Source organism: Cervus elaphus, chromosome X (assembly GCF_910594005.1).
Source record: "Cervus elaphus chromosome X, mCerEla1.1, whole genome shotgun sequence".
NCBI classification, from domain to species: Eukaryota; Metazoa; Chordata; class Mammalia; order Artiodactyla; family Cervidae; genus Cervus; species Cervus elaphus.
The window spans coordinates 86,872,456-86,897,279 of record NC_057848.1 but is presented as its reverse complement, the minus strand read 5'-3'; the positions used below and the strand labels follow the sequence as shown (position 1 = coordinate 86,897,279).

General features: G+C 37.8%; 1 protein-coding gene across 2 annotated transcripts in view; it reads left to right on the top strand.

The window, feature by feature from the left end:
* Positions 1 to 24,824, top strand: part of DIAPH2 (diaphanous related formin 2) — a 950,551-nt gene that overhangs the window by 414,889 nt on the left and 510,838 nt on the right. For both annotated transcript variants that reach the window (XM_043895289.1, XM_043895287.1), the window contains 2 exons: positions 5,682 to 5,783; positions 7,833 to 7,927. In XM_043895289.1, coding sequence (XP_043751224.1) covers positions 5,682 to 5,783; positions 7,833 to 7,927 — 197 coding nt within the window. The remainder of the gene's footprint in view (positions 1 to 5,681; positions 5,784 to 7,832; positions 7,928 to 24,824) is intronic.

Sequence of the window (24,824 nt, the reverse complement as noted above, 5' to 3'; positions counted from 1 at the left end):
GACTCTTTGCGACCCCATGAATCGCAGCAGGCCAGGCCTCCCTGTCCATCACCAACTGCCGGAGTTTACTCAAACTCATGTCCATTGAGTCAGTGATGCCATCCAGCCATCTCATCCTCTGTCATCCCCTTCTCAAACATGAGTTTGAGCAAGCTCTGGGAGTTGGTGATGGACAGGGAAGCCTGGCGTGCTGCAATCCATGGGGTCGCAAAGAGTGAGACATGACTTTGCGACTGAACACAAATAAAGAAGGGCTAGAAGTAATGATGGCTTGAAACCCTTCAGTATAAGTGGAGATGATGAAAAGTGTTCAAATGCTGGATTTGCTAAAGACTGAAATGTGGCCTGTGAAGGAAGAGAGTCAATGATGACTGTGCCTTGGTTTTTGTGTTTTTTTTTTTTTTTTTTTTGAACAATTGGAATTGAGTTGCCATTTTTTGAGAAAAAGACTAAAGCAGGTTTGGGAGTCAGGCAAGAGATGTGCTAAATTGGAGACAATTATTGGGCAATTACGTAGAAATATCTAGGAGATTAGAAGTTTCTTTTTTAGAAAAAAGAACTTTATTTTAACTGTTTAAACTACTATAAAATAGTTTCCCAGTTTCTGTCATTTGAATAAGTCCCTGGTGGGATCTAGAATGCTAAACTTCTTCTAGACATGCTCAGTATACTTGAAACCCAGACTGAAAAATCCTACATTGTCAAGTTGAGGCCCTGATTCCACATCTCTTGGGGTGTTATTTTGTTCTCTCTTGTTCAAAAAAGTTAATTGCCTTCTGCATTAAAATGGATTGTATGCAGTACTTGTACCAGTTTGAAGTGGACCACATTAGGAAAGAAAAAACTGGATATTATGAATGCCCAAACTGTATTCTTAATAAAAAGTGCCCTATTAGCCTAGCAGTACTGGGCTTTAGCCTCATAATTCCTACAGTGATGTTTTCCCAGTCCTCTCTGACACACTTAGGTCTTGGGGTTTCTTGCTGGACTTACTGATTTGTGACATGAATTAGGAAATTTGATAGAACAGGAGGTCCTCTGGGTGTATGCAATGGCCTGTAGGTACTTGATCAGTCCCTACTTACAAAGGCTGAGCCAATTTGCAGGTAAGCTTGAGTAAGTCGTTCACTGAGGTTAAAGTTTAGCCAGAAGGGCTCCCACCACCACGTTTGTCAAGTACTGGGATGAAGTAAGAACTATACTTCAATTTTGATATTTAAATGATTATTTCAAATGAGGGAAACCCTCCCTAAAACCTCTAACCCAATTTTATTTGTCCTTCCTAAAATATCCATTACCTGATTAGGTACTGAGATCCAGTTGAAGATATACAATGTTAGCTATGCATGTTGTTAAACAGTGTTCTGGTGACATTTAGCAGTGTTCAGTAATTGGCTTAATGAACAGGTGTACAAGTATATTAGTTATGCAGATGTTAATTTGCAGTAACATGTGCTGCCTGATTTGGGAGGGTTCTTGTCTGAACTACAACCAGTAAGGTTTGTTCCTTAATTAGGAAATCATTATGTGTGTGTTTGTGTGATTCCCACCATTAGAACCATTAGTTTTGTTTAATGTGCTCTAAACTTTGGGAACACTCTTGGTAATGCCATTCCCATGGCTTCGGGTACTATGCAGGTGTCAGGATGAAATCTACCATTCTGTGGGATGCCTTAGTTAGCGCACAGCTGTAGGCAATGCAGAGAGGGGAAGCTTCACAGCTGTAATATGCAGCTTAAAAACGGAGATGGAGATGCAATCTCCCACTGCATATTGCATCAGCCATTCCTTCCAAGGTTTGGTAAACAAATGTGTTATCCCTCACCAAATGGGTTCACAAACAATTGAAAACAAAATTGTGCTTGCTTTCCACACTGACTAATCTTGACCTATATATATTTTTTTTTTCCCTTTGTTCTCTTCCCTGTTCTTTCTGATTCCTGTTTACACTTTGTCCTGGGGATTGCCAAGTCTGACTAACAGTCTGTAAACTATAAAAAAGGACAGGCATATTTAAGCCGCACTCTAGTCATATTTTTATTTTATTTTTATATTGAAAAAATGGAACTTTGCACAGGCTGATATAGCAGACATCCGTACAGCAGCCTCCCAGAATGAACAAATGCTAACATTTTCTCATATTTACTATAGATCTTTGCTTTGAAAGAAATAACAAACTAGAGGTAAATTTGAGTCTTTCAGGGTTCTACTTTTTCCAGTATCACTTTTCTCCTCCAAAATAAACACCATCATTAATCTATTGAATATCAATTACATGTTCTTATAATTTTTTGGTGTATATAAATATATGTATCTATATACTCCAGCTTTGGCATAGTCAATAAAGCAGAAATAGATGTTTTTCTGGAACTCTCTTGCTTTTTTCGATGATCCAGCAGATTTTGGCAATTTGATCTCTGGTTCCTCTGCCTTTTCTAAAACCAGCTTGAACATCTGGAAGTTCATGGTTCATGTATCACCGAAGCTTGGCTGAGAGAATTTTGAGCATTACTTTACTAGTGTGTGAGATGAGTGTAATTGTGCGGTAGTTTGAGCATTCTTTGGCATTGCCTTTCTTTGGGATTGGAATGAAAACAGACCTTTTCCAGTCCTGTGGCCATTGCTGAGTTTTCCAAATTTGCTGGCCTATTGAGTGTAGCACTTTAACAGCATCATCTTTTAGGATTTGAAATAGCTCCACTGGAGTTCCTTCACCTCCACTAGCTTTGTTCATAGTGATGCTTTCTAAGGTCCACTTGACTTCACATTCCAGGATGTCTGGCTCTAGGTGAGTGATCACACCATCATGATTATCTGGGTCGTGAAGATCTTTTTTGTACAGTTCTTCTGTATTTTCTTGTCACCTCTTCTTAATTTCTTCTACTTCTGTTAGGTCCATACCATTTCTGTCCTTTATCGAACCCATCTTTTCAAGAAATGTTCTCTTGGTATCTCTAATTTTCTTGAAGAGATCGCTAGTCTTTCCCATTCTGTTGTTTTCCTCTATTTCTTTGCGTTGATCGCTGAGGAAGGCTTTCTTATCTCTCCTTGCTACTCTTTGGAACCCTGAATTCAAATGGGAATATCTTTCCTTTTCTCCTTTGCTTTTCGCTTCTCTTCTTTTCACAGCTATTTGTAAGGCCTCCTCAGACAACCATTTTGCCTTTTTGCATTTCTTTTCCATGGGGATGGTCTTGATCCGTGTCTCCTCTACAATGTCACGAACCTCCATCCATAGTTCATCAGGCACTCTGTCTATCAGATATAGTCCCTTAAATCTATTTCTCACTTCCACTGTATAGTCATAAGGGATTTGATTTAGGTCATACCTGAATGGTGTAGTGGGTTTCCCCACTTTCTTCATTTTAAGTCCATGGGATTTTCCAGGTGTAAATACTGGAGTGGGTTGCCATTTCCTACTCCAGGGGATCTTCCTGACTCAGGGTTTGAACCCAGGTTTCCTGTATCTCCTGCATGGGCAGGTCGATTCTTTACGTCTGGCGCCACCTGGGAAGCCCATTTCTTGCACTCAAGATAAACCAAAGTATAATACAAGGAAAATATGTAAGCATTCAGAAAATAAAACTGTGAACTCTGGGCATTTAAGAGATCTAATCTTCATTTTAAGTAGCTTGTTTATTTGAAAAGGGGAGAGATTGAAATATATTTTAATTAAAAAAAAGCAAAAATATGATGTTGCACAAAATGATCATTATGTATGTTTGGGTTATTCAGGAGTCTCTTAGTTTGTAGGATAATCATAATGTATCTTTCATACTGTATAGCATTTTCACTGTATATGTGCTTTCTTAGTCTCCCATACTGGGATTTAAAGCATATTGAATGATTAGGATATTTTTCTCGACTATTTTGTTTGTTGACTATCACACATTTCTAAAAGATTCTAGAGGTAATTTCAGTAAAATTCAGATAACTTTTTTCTTATGACAAAAGGACTCACTCTTGGACTGTCATTTCTTTATATAGAGTGGTCTTCAGCTGGAAGTGTCTTGAAAGTTAGGATAAATTAATATGCTGATTAATTTATAGGAAATGCACTGGGCTCCTAGATCCTTTGAGGAACACTTGTGATGATTTTTAAAAGAAATATATAAAAAAATAAAAAAATATATTAAAGTCATTTTTCTTCTAGCAGTACCAATAATTCTCTTTTCTTGAGTAAACATGGCAAACTACTTTTCACTCCCATAAGATCATGTTTGTCAAGTGTAATTATCTAGCCTGCTTGAACGCTGCATTATGTTAAATTGATCACACCTGTAAAGCTTAGCACTGTTAGGATTTTAGTGGTTATTTTTGTTTGATTTCTATTGTAAGTCTATTTAATTTTTCTATAGTTTGTAGGACGAAAACAAAGGGAGTATTAATAGACCCACAACATTTTGATACCTTGTAGAAATTTTTCCAGATGCACACATCTGTGAACATAAACCTTAGCAAAAAAAAAAAAAAAAAAGTGCTGTGTTTGTGGGTTACTTTTCCTCTAAATAAAAGAAGAAAATCAATAACTCATTTGTGATCTCCTTAACAAAGATCAGATAAGTAAATATAATAAAAATAGTAATTGCCTGAAAATGCAGTTATATTTTGTAAAAGTAATAATGAACCAGCATGATGATGGTCATGTGACTTTGTGGTAAAATTTACCAGCAAGAGTTTGCGGACAGGAGCATATCACTCTAGTTGACTGAAAAATGTTTCCTTTACTTTTCTCATATTTTTTCATGGTCCCATCACCTACAACTCTGTTTTTATATTAGCAGAGGTAAACTACCAACACAGGAATATAATGGTAGCTGTAGAATTTCTATATAGGAGGGCTTTAGGGATTTGAGATAAAGCCTTCTTCTCATTGCAGACAGCATGTTGTTTTCTACTTTGGTTTGAGAGATGACTTCTTTGAGGGGAGGGATGATGGAGGTAATGGGGGAGACTTTTTTGGGGGAGGTCTAAGACTCCTCCATGGCACTGTCGCTCTTCACAGTTTCAGGACATTTTAACTGTTTGGAACTCAAGGGTATGTAGGGCAAATAAATCTTTTGTTCAAAGGAAGCAAACAGTACTAAAATATGGTGAAGAAGACTAAGGAAACTTACTCAAAAGGCCCTGTCTTTGAGGTTCCTTAATTATGAGTATGCAAATAAGTGCTAACTTTTGTCTAACTTGCAAATGGTTAATATCTGTTTTGCAAAGCAGTAGGGGTTTTCATATGGCAACCTGTTTGGCAGTAAAGTTACCTTCGATAACCTTAAAGCAATTTCAGACCTGCCTTAATTTTAACATATTTTTGGATAAATACATGTTTGCCTTTTTCCTCAATTAGTCCAAATTAGGGAGATTTTAGTATATGTTTAATTCCTGTGCTGCTGTAGGAACCTGGTAAAGCAGTAATTAACGCTCCACATTAGGTAAGAAGCAGCAATTGATTTTTGGGTCTATTTGGCTTATCTTTTCTACTTAAGTGCTGATATTTAATTTGTAGGGAAACCTCTAAACAGGTCTATATTTTTATGTTCATCCTCTTCCTTGAACTAATGAAATAAACCTATTTATTGATTTGGGCATGAGCTTTATTAATGTAGTTAATATGCCTTACTTATGTTAGTCCATGCATTTGGATTAGCAGTATTATTGTTTATCTATCAACATTTATCTTTCAGTTCAAAAGAATGCAGAAGCTTTAGAAGAAAAGAAGACCATACCTGCAAAGAAGAAAGTGAAAGAGTTGAGAATTTTGGATCCCAAAACAGCACAGAATCTTTGTATGTGATATTTTCTACATAGGGAATGGTGGTGATGCTAGTAGTGAGGGATTGTTGGATGTTTTTAAAGCAAAGTTGTAACTTCTTTCAGTAGGTATATATTTAGCATCTATTGGAAACAAAATTCGGTGTAAACATCATTTAGGTTGCCTTTTTATCATTCAGCCAGAATGGACTCCCTCTACAATTTAGCCTTAGCCAGACCAGGTGGAACTTTTATGAATAAAAGGCTTTGGAAATTACTAATCATTCTGCATTGTTAAGAGGCCAAAGTGAGAATGAAGGCAGAGTTGAAAAGTGTTATTTTTATTTTCCTTCTGCCTAGACCTGAGAGTGATGGTTTTAGAGTATTCATTAGTCACATTGGTTGAAGCCTTTTTTTGCTATTGCTTTGTATTTGAAGGAATTGTGATGTGAGTGAGTTGTTAACCACTGTCCTATAAAATTGGTTAGTAAACCTTAAAGCCTTTAACAAACCAGTCAGCCGTTAAGTCAACTTTTGCTAAAGTAGCTGGACAGTTAAACCCATCTTCATTTACCCAGGCCTGAAGTTTTTTGTTTTTTGTTTTTTTAACTATATAGTCTTCCCTCTATATTAAATTCAGCATTTTTTTGGTCACCACATTATGCTGTGTTATATTCTAAGGATACTAAAACACTATGCTTGAGAAATTTCAGCACATCAAGCATTTCTAATTATGCAAAGAAATACCATGGGAGTTTATTTTGTGAAGGAATGTGCTATAGAGAATCAGATTAAAATAACTCATCATTTGTATTCTTCTGTCAGTAGGAATGTTGCTTTCAGAAAAGCAGTCTCCTAATAATTGTTCTGCATATGTACATTGCTTATCTGACAGTCTATTTTCCTTTATAAAGTGGATGTTCAGCACTTTTTTTTTTAAGAAACACAAAACGATTTTAATTGCTAGTTGATATCTCATAACATTATTTATTTGGATTCTGGTGGTCTCATTTGGTGTTTATGTCTATATAATTGTTTGCCTGGACAGAAAGGATGCTTTTTCATTAGGTACAGTGGAGCCATATAGACTTCTTCATGAAAAAAAAAAAAATTCGTAGGAACATATTCATGTTCTGGGGATAAGAACACATGTATGTTCTTTAAAAAGTATGTTCAATGGAGGTGAAAGTGAAATGTATTATTGAGCAATGTTTTCTGAGTCAGTGTGAACTTTTCTAGGTATAATTTGTTGAATTATTCCCATATGACATAATATATATCCAATTAAGAAAAAGTTGACAAGGGAAATCATGATTCAACATAAAAAGCAACTAATAGCATACTGCATGAATGTCATCAGAGATTTAGAGAACATTTGATGATTCAGACACTTTAATTTTTTCTTATGTGGGAGAACTGCAAAGTAGACTGATAGCTTTTTTTAAGTGTCAGGTTACTTTACTGTCTTCCTTGAGAGGTGCTGTATTGAATGCCTCTGACAATCTCTACAGTAAATTCAGTGTTGAATTAAAAAGCCAACTTGAGATACAGTTTCTAACTTTTCATGGGTTATTTTGTATTAGCTTCATCTAAAATGCCTAGCATGTAGTTATCTGCCCTGTTAGTAGATTTATCTTCCATATAAATACACACGTGGCTTCCCTGGTGGTTCAGATGGTAAAGAATCTTCCTGCAATGCAGGAGACCCAGGTTCGATCCTTGGGTCATGAAGATCCACCGAAGAAGGGAATGCAGTCCACTCCAGTATTCTTGCCTGGAGAATCCCATGGACAGAGGAGCCTAGTGGGCTACACTCCATGGGGTTGCAAAGAGCCGGATATGACTTAGCGGCTAAATGTACACACACACACACACATAAATGCACACACACACACATAAATACTCATGAGCTCTAAACATTAGAACCTTAGCTAACAGAAACTACTTTTGTTTGTTCATAATTAGGTAGATTAATATTAGTGAGAGATTTCATATTTAAGTCTATGAAATGGAAATCAGTTATTTATGTCTGCTTTAAAATTGTGGTGCTGCTCTCTTTTTAATAAAATCAACTTTTATTTTAGCTATCTTCCTAGGATCATATCGTATGCCATATGAAGAAATAAAAAACGCCATTCTGGAGGTTAATGAAAGCATGTTGAGTGAGCCCTTAATTCAGGTAATTGCATATTTTGTTTTTAAATCTCATTTTCATGGGAATTTCTGGATTGCTGTCTTCCCATTGGAGTTGTGTGAAAATGTTCTTCTATGTTTGAATAGAGTTAGGAGTATCTAGATGTGTGGATAGTTAGAGAACTCAACGTAGACAATCAGGTTCTAGGTATGTGTCTGCCATTTATTAGATATGTGTCCTTTTAAGTTTTAGTCTGTGCACATGTAGACACATCATTCCTGTACACAAAATTGCATATATTTTATCATCCCAATGACTGTCAAATAGATATTGTCAGTACCATTGTATGAAAATAAAATCTGCAGCTGAAGAGGTTAAATGGCTTTCTCAGGATCAATGGTTAAATGGTAAAGTTACCCCTTGTTAGGCACTTGATATGTGCTGGGAATTGTGCCAAGCTATTTATGTATTTTATCTCCTTGAATCCTACAACAGTCCTATGAGATAAGTACTGTTATCCTCATTTTACAGATCAAGAACCTGAGGCTTAGAGAAGTTGCCCACTTGTCACTTAACTGCTAAGTGATAAAGTAGTAGAACTGAGACTCAAAACAAATCCTATCACGACTCTAAAGCCATTGCTCTTTTTATTCTATTACTCTGCCTCCTTTGGGCAAACTGTGTCAGTTTGCTAAAGCCCTATCTCTTCATCTGAGATTACTAGATTACTATGAGGATTATACCAAAGAGACTGCTTTTTAAAATAAAGCACTCTATTAGATCCAATTCTTAGAATTCTTGGCAGCTTTTGTTTGACCCTGTCTAGAAGGCGGAACTGCAAGATTTTTCATGGATGGGCATAGTCTTTGTAGGTTTTTTGTTATTGTTGTTTGTATTTGAATCACATGGTTTGCTTTGATTTTAAGGTGATCGACTAGTTTCTGCTGTAATACTTTCGTCATATGTCCCTTAGATGGTCCCCAAATCTCAGAGCCCCAGTGTCTATTGTTTGAGCTGGCTGTGTCCATATAGATGTTTCTCCATTGTGTAGTGTGGGCTTGCATTCTGGTTCACCTCATGTATGTTTTAAACATAGATATAGTTTGTTCCCTATGCTATAGGGCCTATAGGACTAAGGTTTAATGAGTTTATGTAGGCTCTATATTAACATGACGTACCATTATTAACCTCAACAAAAGTTACACTGTGCTAAGAAATCCCCTTTTTGGAAAATGTGTCTTCTTTGTCTAACTAGTAAGTCCACAGTTCTCTGAGTTGAAATGGAGAGCAGATCACATTTGTCCTGCCTGCCTTAGTGACATGATTCTTTGCCCAGTAATCAGAATGAGCAAGTTAAGAAGCATAAATGCGACTTAGTTCTCCCTCTTTTTTTCCAATTGGACAGTTTCATTTTAAAGTACAATAAGGCAAACAAACATCTGACTCCTATTCAATAGTTGAAGATTTCTAGTTTCTTCTGTATAGTCAAATCATAGTAAAAGACAATCATATTTTGAAGAATTAATCAACACATTTATTTTGCCCATTAAAACTGTAGCTTTTCCTTCACATGCCTTAGTAAATAAAAAAGAATGTAAATGTGCAGAATGCTGATGTGGTATTTATTTATACCATAATATTTATTTATTTATTTATTAAAAAAAAACAAATACCATACGATTTATTTACTAGTAATACTAAAAACGTTTATTATTTTTTAAGTCATATTTTCAACTCTTTAGAGAATGTAAGGAACAGAGGGATTCTCACTTATGAGTGGCCCTCTGCTGCTGCTGCTAAGTCGTTTCAGTCGTGTCCCACTCTGTGTGACCCCATAGACAGCAGCCCACCAGGGTCCCCCATCCTGGGATTCTCCAAGCAAGAGTACTTGAGTGGGTTGCCATTGACTTCTCCGATGAATAGCCCTCTAAAATGAACAAACTTTAACAATTTTTGTATAGAAATGTAATGCCTGGGATTTTTTTTTTTTCTGTTTCACTTGATTTTGTAGCATTAACAAGACATATTTGTTTTTCTGTTTAAATTGCCTGGTCCAGTTGGGAGGAATGAATTGCTTTGTTTGGAGATGGAAGTAAATTATATCTGCATTCTTGAATTCAACTCCTTTAATCTTAACCACTAGGCAGTCAAAGCTTCCCAGGTGGTGTAGTGGTAAATATTCTGCCTGCAAATGCAGGAAACCCTGGTTCTATCCCTGGGGTCAGGAAGATCCCCTGGAGGAGGTCATGGCAACCCACTCCATCATTTTTGCCTGGAGAATCCCCATGGACAGAGCCTGGTGGGCTTACAGTCTCTGGGGTTGCAAAAATCAGACACCACTGAACCACTAACATTTTCACTGTAACAAGTTCAGGCAGTCAAAAAGACTGCTTGGGAAATCACATTATTATGCTAAATCTTAGAAGATAAGTGAAGGAGAATCACAAAATCTAAGTAGATCCTGCCCAGCTCCTTCTGTGTTATACCCAATGCCTCCAGGCGTTTCATGTTTGCTGGTGTTGGGTTAACCTGTTTCTTTCTTGTCTCTTCCTCTTTTCTAGATGTCCATTCCTTTTTTCCAAGCCTGTATCTTTCTCTTCTTCACATCTTTGTGTTTTATCGCTTGCATCTTTGCCCCACAAATTTTGTTTTCCCTCTGTTGAAAACATGCCACTGAGAACTTTTTTTTTCCCAGCTGGTTTCCTTTCCTCCTCAATGCCAGATACTCTAAAATTTCCTTTCATCCCTTATCCTGCTCAATCAAAACTCATTTTCTTAGTTGTGCTTGTAGGAGCAAACAATTTAACATGTACTTTAATAGTATGCCTGATTGGAACTGTGGTGCTTGGTTATGAGGCACAAATGGTGAATCTGAGTTATTAAAGTTAATATCGCGTTTATCCAGACAAATCCAATGTCTGAGTATCTTCTGGTAAGGAGGAAGGTCCTGGGTGGAGTTACTTGATTTTCAAGTACCCAAAGGAGACTGTTTCTTGCTCAGGCAGGATAAAAGAGGAGAATCACCATGGCCTTTCTCCCTCTCATCCTAGAAAGGATTTGCTTCAGTGATGCAAAAGTAACATCAATTTGCCGTTCAAAGGAGCTGTTTATCATTTTTGTCTAATTACCATGTAGCACGTAGATAATGCATAGCATTAAATATGTATCATCAGATTAACTTTGCTGTAAGTTCTATCTGATTACATTGCTAAACTCCATCCATGCATAATCATAGTTTGTTGCTTATGTGACATCATTGTCTCTTCATAACAACAAAAAACAATTAAGGACACATTGCTTCCCAGAGACTTGAATTAACAACAGTATTATCTCTCCTAGTATGGGTCAATAAGCTCTTTCCTGCCAGAAAGCTAATAGATTTTAGTTATTTGACAAGATAAATGTCTTACTGAAAAAATAAAAATAAAAAACTTTAATCAGCAAGATCATGCCCCAAATTTAAGGTTATTAATAAAAGTACTAATGCCTCACTTATTTCAAAATATTCTAATTTAAGCTAAAAGCCAAGTTCACTATATGGAAGTAGTTGAAGATCCTAAAATACTTATAAAAAGCAAAGAAACACTTAAAAAGTACACCGTATCCTGAGATTGTTGAGGAGCTTCTGGTATATGCAGTTATGAGTTTGATCCAAATAATGTGTACTCAGTTTAGGTGATTCTTGTTATTATTTCAGCTTTGAAAATCTGCTTTAGTGTAATTTAATTTGATCTATTGAGAGAAAAATACAAGACCAGTAAGTGTTTTTAGGACATCAGTGGTAAAAATGAAGTAGTTGTAGGCACACTTACATATAGAACATTGACCAAAAAGAAAAGAAATTAGCACTTAAAAAAAAAAAGCAATTCAAGTGTTGAGGGAAAAATTAAATTGTATTCTATTTTAGAACATTCAGTTCAGTCGCTCAGTTGTGTCCGACTCTTTGCGACCCTATGAACAGCAGCACGCCAGGCCTTCCTGTCCATCACTAACTCCCGGAGTTTACTCAAACTCATGTCCATCGAGTTGGTGATGCCATCCAGCCATCTCATCCTCTGTCGTCCCCTTCTCCTCCTACTCCCAACCCCTCCCAGCATCAGGGTCTTTTCCAATGAGTCAAGTCTTTGCATGAGGTGGCCAAAGTATTGGAATTTCAGCTTTAGCATCAGTCCTTCCAATGAACACCCAGGGCTGATCTCCACATTAGTGCATGCAAATGATTCTTAAATGCTGTGAAAATTCCTGTTGGTATAGAGAAAAAATATGATTAACATAGAAGGAAGTATAAAATTGCTGCAGAACAATTTACAAAGATATGTATAAACCAGGGGTTCCCATGAAGGACCCATCAAGAGAATTCAGGGGCTCGTGAACTTAGATGTGAAAAACATTGCATCTTTATTTTCTTTACCTGCTAGCTAATATTTAGTATTCCATCTGATTAACAATATAGGCAACAAACCAAAGTGTCAAGAGTATTAACAGGACCTCTAACTTTGTCACTAATAGAAATAATAAATATTTCCTTGTCACATTACATTTGTGACAGATATCTTGAAATATTGTTTACAGTCATTACTACTTCAAAATTTTACTGTTTATTAAAGCTGCCACTAGGTCTCATTTTTTAGTGACTTAGTCAAGAAGGAGAACTATTATTATGTCACAATTTATATTTGTAAATATGTTGATAACTATTTCAATATAATTGGCTTCTTTTCCATTCTTATGTATTTTATTTTATTCTGAGAAGGGATCTATAAGCTGGTATGAAAGTTCATGGCAAAAACAAAGAAGAAAGCAGTACAGAATAGAAAGTTTCCTAATCACTATGGCAGATACAAGTCATTGCCAACTTCAGCCACCCTCACATTATTCAGAGAAAAGGCACCAGACCCACGGGTGAGGCTAAAGTACCCTCCTAGGCCACAGAGACTAAGAAATACCACACTGAAAGAGTGAGGGGATCAGCTGCATTCTGACCACATTGTGTCTCACCAGACTGGAACAGTGTTGCACCCAGAGCCCCCCCAGCCCCCAAGCCTGTAGTTCCTCCAGTGGGAAAAGAGGACCCTAAGTAGACATCTAGCTCTCCCAGCATTGTGTTACACTTCTCAGAATGCTATATTGGAGCTAACTTCATAGAGGTAACTAGGGGAATCTATGGGAGTCAACCACTGGAGATCAAAGAGAGACAGAGACACTGGGGTGGGAATTACAGCAACCAGCACTTAGATCCTGATAAACTGTATTTCTGCTTGTAGCAATGCCCATGCAGAGATCTCAGCCAATGGCTCTTTCCATCTTCAGGATCAAACCAGTCACCCCATCTGGCTAGGGAGTCCACTGGACAGTTCTGCCTGATTTGGGTCCCCAGTCAATGAGCCATACCAGCTGTGGAGCCTGTTGTGCTGTTTGGTCTAGAAAAGAAAGCAGATTTGCACCTCTGCATAACTGTTGAGAATGACCTCCAGTCTCACCAAGGAGCCTAGCCTGAGTACTGAGGCCACAGTGAAGCTCATGCTGCAGCCATGCTTTTCCCTGGATCAAAGCTAGCAGCCTTGCCCAACTGTTCTGCATACTCCCTGGCTCCACAGAACCACAGAGCCCGAATGTAACCCCGAGAGTCCCAGAGTCCAGTGGCCACAAACACTGAGCGATGCAGTCCAGCCCGTGGCCCCACTGAATGGCAGAGTGCAAGGTGTGATCCTGCCTTATTTCTACCTGGCCGCAGAAAACAGGCTGTAGCCCCACCGAACTGCAGCATACAGTTGGAGGACCCTCTCCACCAGAGAGCCCAGCACAGTCAAGAGCAGAGTATAGCCAATAGCTTACTATGTTAGGCGGCCCAGCCCGTGGCCCTGTCCAACATTAGGGTGCAGCCTGAAGTCCCACTTGATGGCAGAGCACAGCATGCAGCTCCACCCGAACATAGTCCAGCCAGCACTGACGTTCACTCAAGGAGCACAGCCTGAGACCCAGCTGACCAGGAGCAGTTGCAAAGCCATCCATAGCCCTGCCCACTTGCAAAATCCTACCAGTGACCCCACCTGACTGCAGAGTACGGTAGTAGCCCCATCCAATATGGGAGTCTATCAAGTGGACCATTTAAGTCCACAAGGCCATCAGTGGAGCTCAACCAGTGACACCCTTTCTGACCTCAGATAATGGACCATAGCCTCACCCAAGTAGGGATCCCAACAGCAAATGCCACTTACCCAACAAAATGCTACCAGCTGACTCATGTAGTACCCTAGGTTGAGGTGGTGAATGAAGAGGTTACCCTATGGTAGCAAACATATAAAGTCTGGAGGAGAAGAACACTTATTGAAATGTACAGATACTAACTCAAGGAATCAAGAATTACAAATAATCCAGTAAAAATGTCACCATCAAAGGAAATTAATAAAACTCCAAGGACTGACCCTAGAGAAATGGAGATCTGTGATCTTTCTGAAAAATAAGAATAATCCTCTTAAACTCAGTGAACTATAGGAATACACAGAAAGACAACTAAACAAAATTGGAAAAACAAAATGAGAAGTTCAACAAAGGAAAAGTGATCATTAAAAAAAAGAACAAACAAAAATCCTAGAGCTGAATAATACAATGACTGAACTGAAAAATGGAATAGAGAGATTCAACATCACACTTGATCAAGCAGAAGAAAGACAAGTGACCTGGAATGTAGGCCTTTTGAAATTATCCAGTCTTAGAAGTAAAAATCAAAAAGAGTGAAGAAAGCCTACATGACTATCAAAATTTCTCAAAAGAAAAATAAGCCAAGAAAATGTGGAATGATATACTCAAATATTGAGAGGGAAACAAAAAGTTTCAACCAAGACCACTCTATCCAAAAAAGCTGGGTATCTTTTCCTTTAGGAGAGAAAATATTGTTTGAGAAAATGCTTCTCCTTTGAAAAGATAAATATTTTCTCAAACAAACAGCTGAGGGACTTCATCACTCGAACATCTGTACAAGAAATACTAAAGGGTGTTTTTAAAGCTAAAATGAAAAGATGGTAATTTAAATCATAAAAACATATGAATGTGTAAAACTCACTGGTAATGGTAAATATATAGTCAAAGTCAAATTCTCTAACATTATCAGCTGTGGCATAATACACTTATGACTTTAATAATCTCTTATTTGTTATGCATTATAAAAATTTAAATTATAACATCAGTAATCTAAAATAATATAATCTGTTAGGAGAGAGAAGTAAAATTGTAAAGTTTAGTATGCTATTGAAGTAAAATTGTTATCAGCTTAAAATAGGATGTTATGAATATATTTTGTTTAACCCTCACTGTAACCACAATGGAAAAACCTATAGTAGATACACAAAAGATTTTGGTAAAGGAGTCCAAGTATACTGTCACAAAAATACTCAAATCACAAAGAATGAGAACAGTAGAAGAATCATGGCACAATACATTCACAAAACAACAAATGGACAAAGCAAGTTCATCCCTATCAGCAATTAATTTAAAGGTAAATGTTTTAAGTTCTCCAATCAAAAGACATACCGTAACTGAATGTAAAAACAAGATTGAAAGATATGCTATCTAGAAGATATGCTATCTTAAAGTACACAGAAAGACTGAGACTGAAAAGACGATAAAAGATAATTCAAGCAAATAAGAACCAAAAGAAAGCAAGGCTCCTCGGTCCATGAAGTTCTCTAGACAAGAGTACTGAAGTGGGTAGCCATTTCTTTTTCTAGGGGATCTTCCTGACCCAGGGATAGAACTTAGGTCTCCTGCATTGCAGGCGGATTCTTTACCATCTAAGCCACCAGGGAAACCCCTGCTATACTTATAACAAACAACATAGACATTAAGCCAAAAAATGGTCAAAACCCGAACAAAAGCAGTCATTATATAATGATAGAGTGGTCAGTTCATCAAAAAGACACAATAATTGTAAATATTTATGCAGCCAACATTGGAACATCAAAATATATAAAATACATAATAGTAGAACTGAAACAGGGGCTAAAAGGAGAAATAAACAACAATAAACTAATAGTTGTAAAATTTAATACCCCATTTTGAATGAATAGCAAAATAGTGGATTTGAACAATACTATGATTTAATATACCTAACAGACATATACGGAATATTGCATCCAATAGCAGCCATTTACATACTCTTCTGAAGTACACATGGAACATTCTCCAAGATAGATCATATGATAGGTAATAGCAAATTGAAGAAGACTGAAATTATATCACATCTTTTCTGACAACAGTGTTACAACTAGTAGTCAATAGTAGAAGGAAAGCTGGAAAATACATTAATATATGGAAATTAAGCATAACACACCTGAATAACTATAGATCAAAGAAGGAAAAGAAGAACAAATACATTGAGACAAATCAAAATGGGAACACAACCTACCGGAACTTATTGCATGGAGGGGAAAAAACAAAACAAAACAATTCTAACAGGGAAAATTTATAGGGAGAAACACAGCAAGAACAAAGAAAGATCTCAACCTTACTACTCCTCAAGGAATGAGAAAAATAAGCAAAATCGAATCTCAAAGTTCGTAGAAGGGAGGAAATAATAAAGATTGGAGCAGAAATAAATGAGACTAAAAGACAATAGAAAAGATCAATGAAACTAAGAGCTGAATTTTTGAAAAAATATACTCATAATCATGAGACTACTATAAATAGATGCCAACTAACTGAAGAAATGAATAAATTCCTAGTGGCATATAACCTACCAAACATGATTCATGAAGAAATAGTAAATATGAGCACAACACTAATGACTAAGGAGATTCAAGCAGTATTCAAAAACATCTCAAAGAAATGTTTGGGATAAGATTGTTTCACTGGTGATTTCTGCCAAACCTTTAAAAAAGAATTAACATTGATCCTTTTGAAACACTTCCAAAAGTCTGAAGAGGAAGGAACATTCCCAAGGTCATTTTACGAGGCCAGCATTACCCTGATACTAAAGCCAGGTAAGGACACTACCAAAAAAAATTAGGTAAAGGACTTGAATAGACATTTTCCAAAGAAGATGTTCCAGTGGCAAAGATGTACATGAAAAAGTGCTTGATTTCACTAATCATCAGGGAAATACAAATCAAAACTACAATGAGATATCACCTCACACCTATTAGAATAGCTGTTATGAAAAAGAAAATACTGGGAAGGATAAGGAAAGAAGGGAACCCTTGTATACTATTGGTGGGAATGTAAATTCGTACAGTCTCTACTTAAAAAATGTATGCAGATTCCTTAAAAGATGAAAATTGAGCTGAATATTATCCAGCTATCTCACATCTGTATGTATATTTGATAGAAATTAAATCAGTGTATCGAAGAGATATCAATATGCCTATGTTCATTGTAGCTTTTTATATATATATATATATATATATATAGCCAAGACATACAAACAACCTAGGTGTCCACTGTTAGATGTGTGAATAAAGAGTTGTGGTGAGGAATTCCTTGACATTCCAGTGGTTAGGAATTGGTCCTTTTACTGTTGTGGTCCAGGTTGGTGAAGTAAGATCTGACAAGCCACATGGTATGGCAAAATTTTTTTAAAAATTAAATAAAATTTTAAAAATACGGACAGTTCCATCCAGACTATTTTCCAGGAATAATTCATTTAAAAAAAATTGTGATGTATATATGTATACATACACATATACGGATACACACACAGGAATATTATTCATATTTTTCAAATGAAATCCTGCCATATATGATAACATAAATGGACTTTGAAGGCATTATTCTGTGTGAAATAAGTCAGACAAAGACAAATGCTATGAAGTATCACTGATATGTATAATTAAGACAAACCAAACTCAAAGGAACAGAATAGACTGTTGTCTGCCAAGGGTGAAGGGAATGGAAGAACGGCTGATACTTTTCCAAGGGTACAAAATGAATAGGTACTCGAGATGTAATGTGCACTATGGCAACTATAGTTAACAGTACTGTAGTGTATATTTGAAGTTCCTAAGAGAGTAAATGTTAAAAGTCCTCACCAGGATAAGGAGAAATCATGGTTCTGTGTTGTGATGGGTATTTAAACGAACCTTACTGAGATGATCATTTTGTAATATATGCATATATCAAATCATCACATTTTACATCTTCTGCTGTGCTGTGCTTAGTTGATCAGTCACGTCCAGCTCTTTGCGACCCCATGGACTGCAGCCTGCCAGACTCCTCTGTCCATGGGGATTCTCTAGGCAAGAATACTGACGTGAGTTGACATGTTCTTCTCCAGGGGAAGACGTTCCCAACCCAGGGATCAAACCCAGGTCTTCCACATTGCAGTTGGATTCTTTACCATCGGAACCACCAGGGAAGCCAAAGAATACTGGTGTGGGTAGCCTATCCCTTCCAGGGGATCTCCCTGACCCATGATGTTAAAGTTACACAATGTCATAGACCTTAGTAAAACTAGAGAAAACATTTTAAAAAGTTTTCCAATTAAATGACTTAGAAGTTTCCCTTAAATGTATTGTATGACAGCAAAATGATCAGTAGTTACAAGGCATTAGTGAGGAAGGAGGGATAAAGACTGAGCACAGAGGAATTTTAGGACAGTGAAAGTAAATATTCTATGTGGTAATATAATTGTGGATACGTGTCACACGTTTGTTAAAATCCCATAGATGCATGAAATGAAGATTGAATCCTAATGTAAACTATGGGCTTGAGGCAATATTGATGTGTGAATGTAGGTTCATCGGTCCTTAACAACTGTAGAGTTTTACTTGGGGATGATGAGGAATCTATACATGTACGAGGGCAGGAAATATATCGGGATTATCTGTATTTGCTGCTCAGTTTTGCTGTAAGCCTAAAGTGCTCTAAGAAAAGAAATCTAATAAAGAAAGAAATTAATACAGAGGCTCCCCGAAGGGGCACTTTGTGTTGGGTGGCCTGTGGCTACAGTGTCTCCTTGGGAGAAGTGTAAGTTAAACTGGACTTTGCAGCATTATTAGGATTCAGTTAGAGAGGGCTAGGAAAAGAGGTAGTGAGCAAAGGCTTGAGACATAAAGGAAAATATCTGTATTCTGTTGTACATCAGAAGTCATGTAGGTGACAATAAGAAAGAAGATGTAAATGTTGGGCTTTAGAATCATAGAGATCAGAAATTAGTGACTCACAGTATATTTTCTTAGGTCTTTGTAGTGCTTAAATGGTAGGATTTGAATGTCACATACTATCCTATTTGCCATAGTCCTGACCACACCCACTACATTTTACCCATTCTGATTTGGTCCTAGTCTTTATAATCATCTGACTTTCTGACTCCTGCTATATAACTTGATTTCCAGCTTATTAAATTTGAAAATTTGTGTTTAGAAAGATTACTTTAGCTATAGGATGCCAAGTGGCTTGGTGAAATGAGATTAAAAATAGATAACTGTAATTTCAAGTATAAAGTACAGTGAGGTCTCAAAATACATTGTAGGTAGAGAAATAAAGGAAAGGTGAATAAATAAGAAGTTACAAAGAAAAGATTCATTGTAAAATGTTGGTGATAGAATGGTTGTACTGTTAATAAAACTAAGTAAATCATGTGAGAGAAAAAAATACTTCCAGGGTAGAAGAGAAAATTGTTATGGATAAATTGCAATAGAGTATGTGTTGGAAGTCAGAATAGAGATGAGGACTGAAGTTAAGAATTTGGGGAATCATTTGCAAGGAAATCATAGGCAACAAGGGTCCAAAATGCAGTAGTTGGATACAATCTCAAAACGACAGAATGATCTCTGTTTGTTTCCAAGGCAAACCATTCAATATCACAGTAATCCAAATCTATGTAATCCAAGTCTATTGCTGACCAGTAATGCTGCAAAAGCTGAAGTTGAACAGTTCTGTGAAGACCTACAAGATCTTCTACAACTAACACCCAAAAAAGATATCCTCTTCATTATAGGGGACTGGAATGCAAAAGTAGGGACACAACAGCTACCTAGAGTAACAGGCAAATTTGGCCTTGGAGTACAAAACAAAGCAGGTCAAAGGCTAACAGAGTTTTGCCAAGAAAACCCACTGGTCATAGCAACCACCCTCTTACAGCTACACAAGAGAAGCCTCTACACATGGAAATAACCAGATGGTCAATACCGAAATCAGATTGATTAAATTCTTTGTAGCCAAATATGGAGAAACAGTCAGCATATGACACCACCCTTACGGCAGAAAGCAAAGAAGTCCTAAAGCGCCTCTTGATGAAAGTGAAAGAGGAGAGTGAAAAAGTTGGCTTAAAGCTCAGCATTCAGAAAATAAGATCATGGCATCTGGTCCCATCACTTCATGGCAAATAGATGGGAAACAATGGAAATAGTGACAGACTCTACATTTTGGGGCTCCAAAATCACTGCAGATGGTGACTGCAGCTGTGAAATAAAAAGACACTTGCTCCTTGGAAGAAAATCTATGACCAAACTAGACAGCATAATAAAAAGCAGGCACATTACTTTGCCAAGAAAGTTCCATCTAGTCAAGGCTATGGTTTTTCCAGTAGTCAGGTATTGATGTGAGATTTGGACTATAAAGAAAGCTGAGCGTAGAAGAATTGATGTTTTTGAGCTGTGGTGTTGGAGAAGACGCTTAAGAGTCCCTTGGACTGCAAGGGGATCCAACTAGTCCATCCTAAAGGAGGTCAGTCCTGAATATTCATTGGAAGGACTGATACTGAAGCTGAAATTTCGATACTTTGGCCACCTGATGCGAAGAACCAACTCATTGGAAAAGACCCTGATGCTGGGAAAGATTGAAAGCAGGACGAGAAGGGGACGACAGAGGATGAGATGGTTGGATGGCATGTGATGGACATGAGTTTTAGTAGGCTCTGGGAGTTGGTGATGGACAGGTAACCATGGTGTGCTGCAGTCCATGGGGTCATAAAGAGTTGGACATGACTGAGCCACTGAACTGAACTTGCAAGGAAATGATTGTTCTAGTTTAGTCGCTCAGTTGTGTATGACTCTTTGTGACCTCATGGACTGCAGCATGCCAGGCGTTCTTGTCCGTTACCATCTCCTGGAGCTTTCTCAAACTCCTTTGAGTTGGTGATGTCACCCAACCATCTTGTCCTCTGTCATCCCCTTTTCCTCTTGCCTTCAATCTATCCCAGCATCAGGGTCTTTTGTAATGAGTCAGCTCTTCCCATGAGGTAGCCAAAGGATTGGAGCTTCAGCTTCAACGTCAGTCTTTCCAATGTATAATCAAGGTTGATTTCCTTTAGGATTGACTGGTTTGATCTCCTTGCAGTCCAAGGGACTCTCAACAACTAAACAAGTGATCTAGTTTACAGATCAGAGAAATTTTTGAGGTTGGTAGTGAAAAAAGTGACTGCTGGAAAGTTAAGTTCCACATTTCTGGAGGCTACTCAGGTTGAGGGGATGGATCATGTTAAAGAAATCAGAACAAAGGGAGCCAGCATATCAGGACAGTGCCAGGTTCACTGGTGCCTCACAAAATCTAGCCCAGTAGAGAGTACTGAGGAGTAATGAAGAAGATCATGATATCAGGGGGAAAGATAGCTCTTTTGATATACTGAATTGCAGTGATGTCTTTAAAATAGTTGTTATTTTCTGATAGTTCTTTGTTAAAATAATCCACACTTCATATCAGACACCTGAATTCCTTAAGCAAATGTTCTTGTCTTTTGGTCTCTATCACACTTATTTTTAAGGGACAGATGAATTTCTGTTGGGCATACAACTATCTGATGTATTATTTTCTGCTCCTCTTCCACTTAATTTGTTTTCTCTGAATTTTCATTCATTTCTTCCTTTCCTCCTCCCTCCTCCTTTCCTTTCTTCCTATCTTTCATTTTAACTATTTTTTTTTTTTTTTGTATGGTGGTGATTTACTCACTTAAGTCATGACCAGCTCTTTCAATCCCATGGACTGTAGCCTCCCAGGCTCCTCTATCCATGGGATTTTCCAGGTAAGATTACTGGCTTGGGTTACAATTCCTTCTCCAGGGCATCCTCCAGACCCAGGGATTGAACCTGCATCTCCTGCATTGTAGGCAGATTCTTTACAGCTGAGCCTCCAGGGACTTTTTTTTTTTTTTTTTTAGGTAATGGGCCCTAGTCTTCCTTAATAATAATCCTGTGGTGAAATGCAGCTCTCCTTACCATGAAATTACAGAAATACCTCCATAGATGTTTTTCTGTAATTTCACTTCAGTTGAGTTCAGTCACTCATTCGTGTCCGAATCTTTGTGACCCCATGAACCGTAGCACGCCAGACTTTCCTGTCTATCACCAACTCCCGGAGTCCATCCAAACCCATGTCCATTGAGTCGGTGATGCCATACAACCATCTCATCCTCTGTCATCCCCTTCTCCTCCTGCCCTCAATCTTTCCCAGCATCACGGTCTTTTCAAATGAGTCAGCTCTTCGCATCAGGTGGCCAAATTATTGGACTTTCAGCTTCAACATCAGTCCTTCCAATGAACACCCAGGATTGATTTCCTTTAGGATTAACTGGTTGGATCTCCTTGTAGTCCAAGGGACTATCAAGAGTCTTCTCCAACACCACAGTTCAAAAGCATCAATTCTTCTATGCTCAGCTTTCTTTATAGTCCAACATTCACATCCATACATGACTAATGGAAAAAGCACAGCCTTGACTAGATGGACCTTTGTTGGCAAAGTAATGTCTCTGCTATTTAATATGCTGTCTAGGTTGGTCATAACTTTCCTTCCAAGGAGTAAGCGTCTTTTAATTTCATGGCTGTAGTCACCATCTGCAGTGATTTTGGAACCCAGAAAAATAAAGTCAGCCACTGTTTCCCCATCTATTTGCCATGAAGTGATGGGACCAGATGCCATGATCTTCGTTCTCTGAATGTTGATCTGTAAGCCAACTTTTTCACTCTCCTCTTTCACTTTCATCAAGAGGCTTTTTAGTTCCTCTTCACTTTCTGCCATAAGGGTGGTGTCATCTGCATATCTGAGGTTATTGATATTTCTGTCGGCAACCTTGATTCCAGCTTGTGCTTCTTCTATCCCAGCGTCTCTCATGATGTGCTCTGCATATAAGTTGAATAAGCAGGGTGACAATATACAGCCTTGACGTACTCCTTTTCCTATTTGGATCCAGTCTGTTGTTCCATGTCCCGTTCCAACTGTTGCTTCCTGAACTGCATATAGGTTTCTCAAGGGGCAGGTCAGGTGGTCTGGTATTCCCATCTCCTTCAGAATTTTCCACAGTTTATTGTGATCCACACAGTCAAACGCTTTGGCATAGTCAATAAAGCAGAAATATATGTTTTTTTGGAACTCTCTTGCTTTTTCGATGATCCAGCAGATGTTGGCAACTTGATGTCTGGTTCCTCTGCCTTTTCTAAAAGCAGCTTGAACATCTGGAACTTCACAGTTCACGTATTGCTGAAGCCTGGCTTGGAGAATTTTGAGCATTACTTTACTAGCATGTGAGATGAATGCTATTGTGCCGTAGTTTGAACATTCTTTGGAATTGCCTTTCTTTGGGATTGAAATTGAAACGGACCTTTTCCAGTCCTGTGGCCACTGCTGAGTTTTCCAAATTTACTGGCATATTGAGTGCAGCACTTTCACAGCATCATCTTTCAGGATTTGAAATAGCTCAACTGGAGTTCCTTCTCCTCCACTAGCTTTGTTCATGCTTTCTAAGGCCTACTTGACTTCACATTCCAGGATGTCTGGCTCTAGGTGAGTGATCACACCATCTTGATTATCTGGGTCATGAAGATCTTTTTTGTACAGTTCTTCTGTGTATTCTTGCCTCCTCTTCTTAATTTCTTCTGCTCCTGTTAGGTCTCTACCCTTTTTTGAGCCCATCTTTGCATAAAATGTTCCCTTGGTATCTCTAATTTTCTTGAAGAGATCTCTAGTCTTTCCCATTCTATTGTTTTCATTTATTTCTTCACATTGATCTCTGAGGAAGGCTTTCTTATCTCCTTGCTTTTCTTTGGAACTCTGCATTCAAATAGGTATATCTTTCCTTTCCCCCTTTATTTTCACTTCCCTTCTTTTCACAGCTATTTGTAAAGCCACCTCAGACAGCCATTTTGCTTTTTTTGCATTTCGTTTTCTTGGGGATGATATTGATTCCTCTCTCCTGTACAATGTCAGGAACCACCATTCATAGTTCATCAGGCACTCTGTCTATCAGGTCTAATCCCTTAAATCTATTTCTCACTTCCACTGTATAGTCATAAGGAATTTGATTTAGGTCATACCTGAATGGTCTATTGGTTTTCTCCACTTTCTTCAACTTAAGTCTGAATTTGGCAATAAGGAGTTCATGATCTGAGCCACAGTCAGCTCCCAGTCATGTTTTTGCTGACTGTATAGACCTTCTCCACCTTTGGCTGCAAAGAATATAATCAATCTGATTTTGGTGTCGACCATCTGGTGATGTCCAGATGTAGAGTCTTCTCTTGTGTTGTTGGAAGAGGGTGTTTGGTATGACCAGTGCGTTCTCTTGGCAGAACACTCTTAGCCTTTGCCCTGCTTCATTCTGTACTCCAAGACCATATTTGCCTGTTACACCAGGTGTTTCTGACTTCCTACTTTTGCATTCCAGTCCCATATAATGAAAAGGACATCTTTTTTCGGCGTTAGTTCTAGAAGGTCTTGTAGGTCTTCGTAGAACTGTTCAAGTTCACCTCCTTTAGTGTTACTGGTCGGCACATAGACTTGGACTACCGTGATATTGAATGGTTTGCCTTGGAAACAAACAGAGATCATTTTGTCGTTTTTGAGATTGCATCCAAGTACTGCATTTTGGACTTTTGTTGACTATGATGTCTACTCCATTTTTTCTAAGGTATTCCTGCCCACAGTAGTTGATATAATGGTCATCTGAGTTAAATTCACCCATTCCAGTCCATGTTAGTTTGCTGATTTTTAGACCGTTGGTGTTCACTCTTGCCATCTCCTG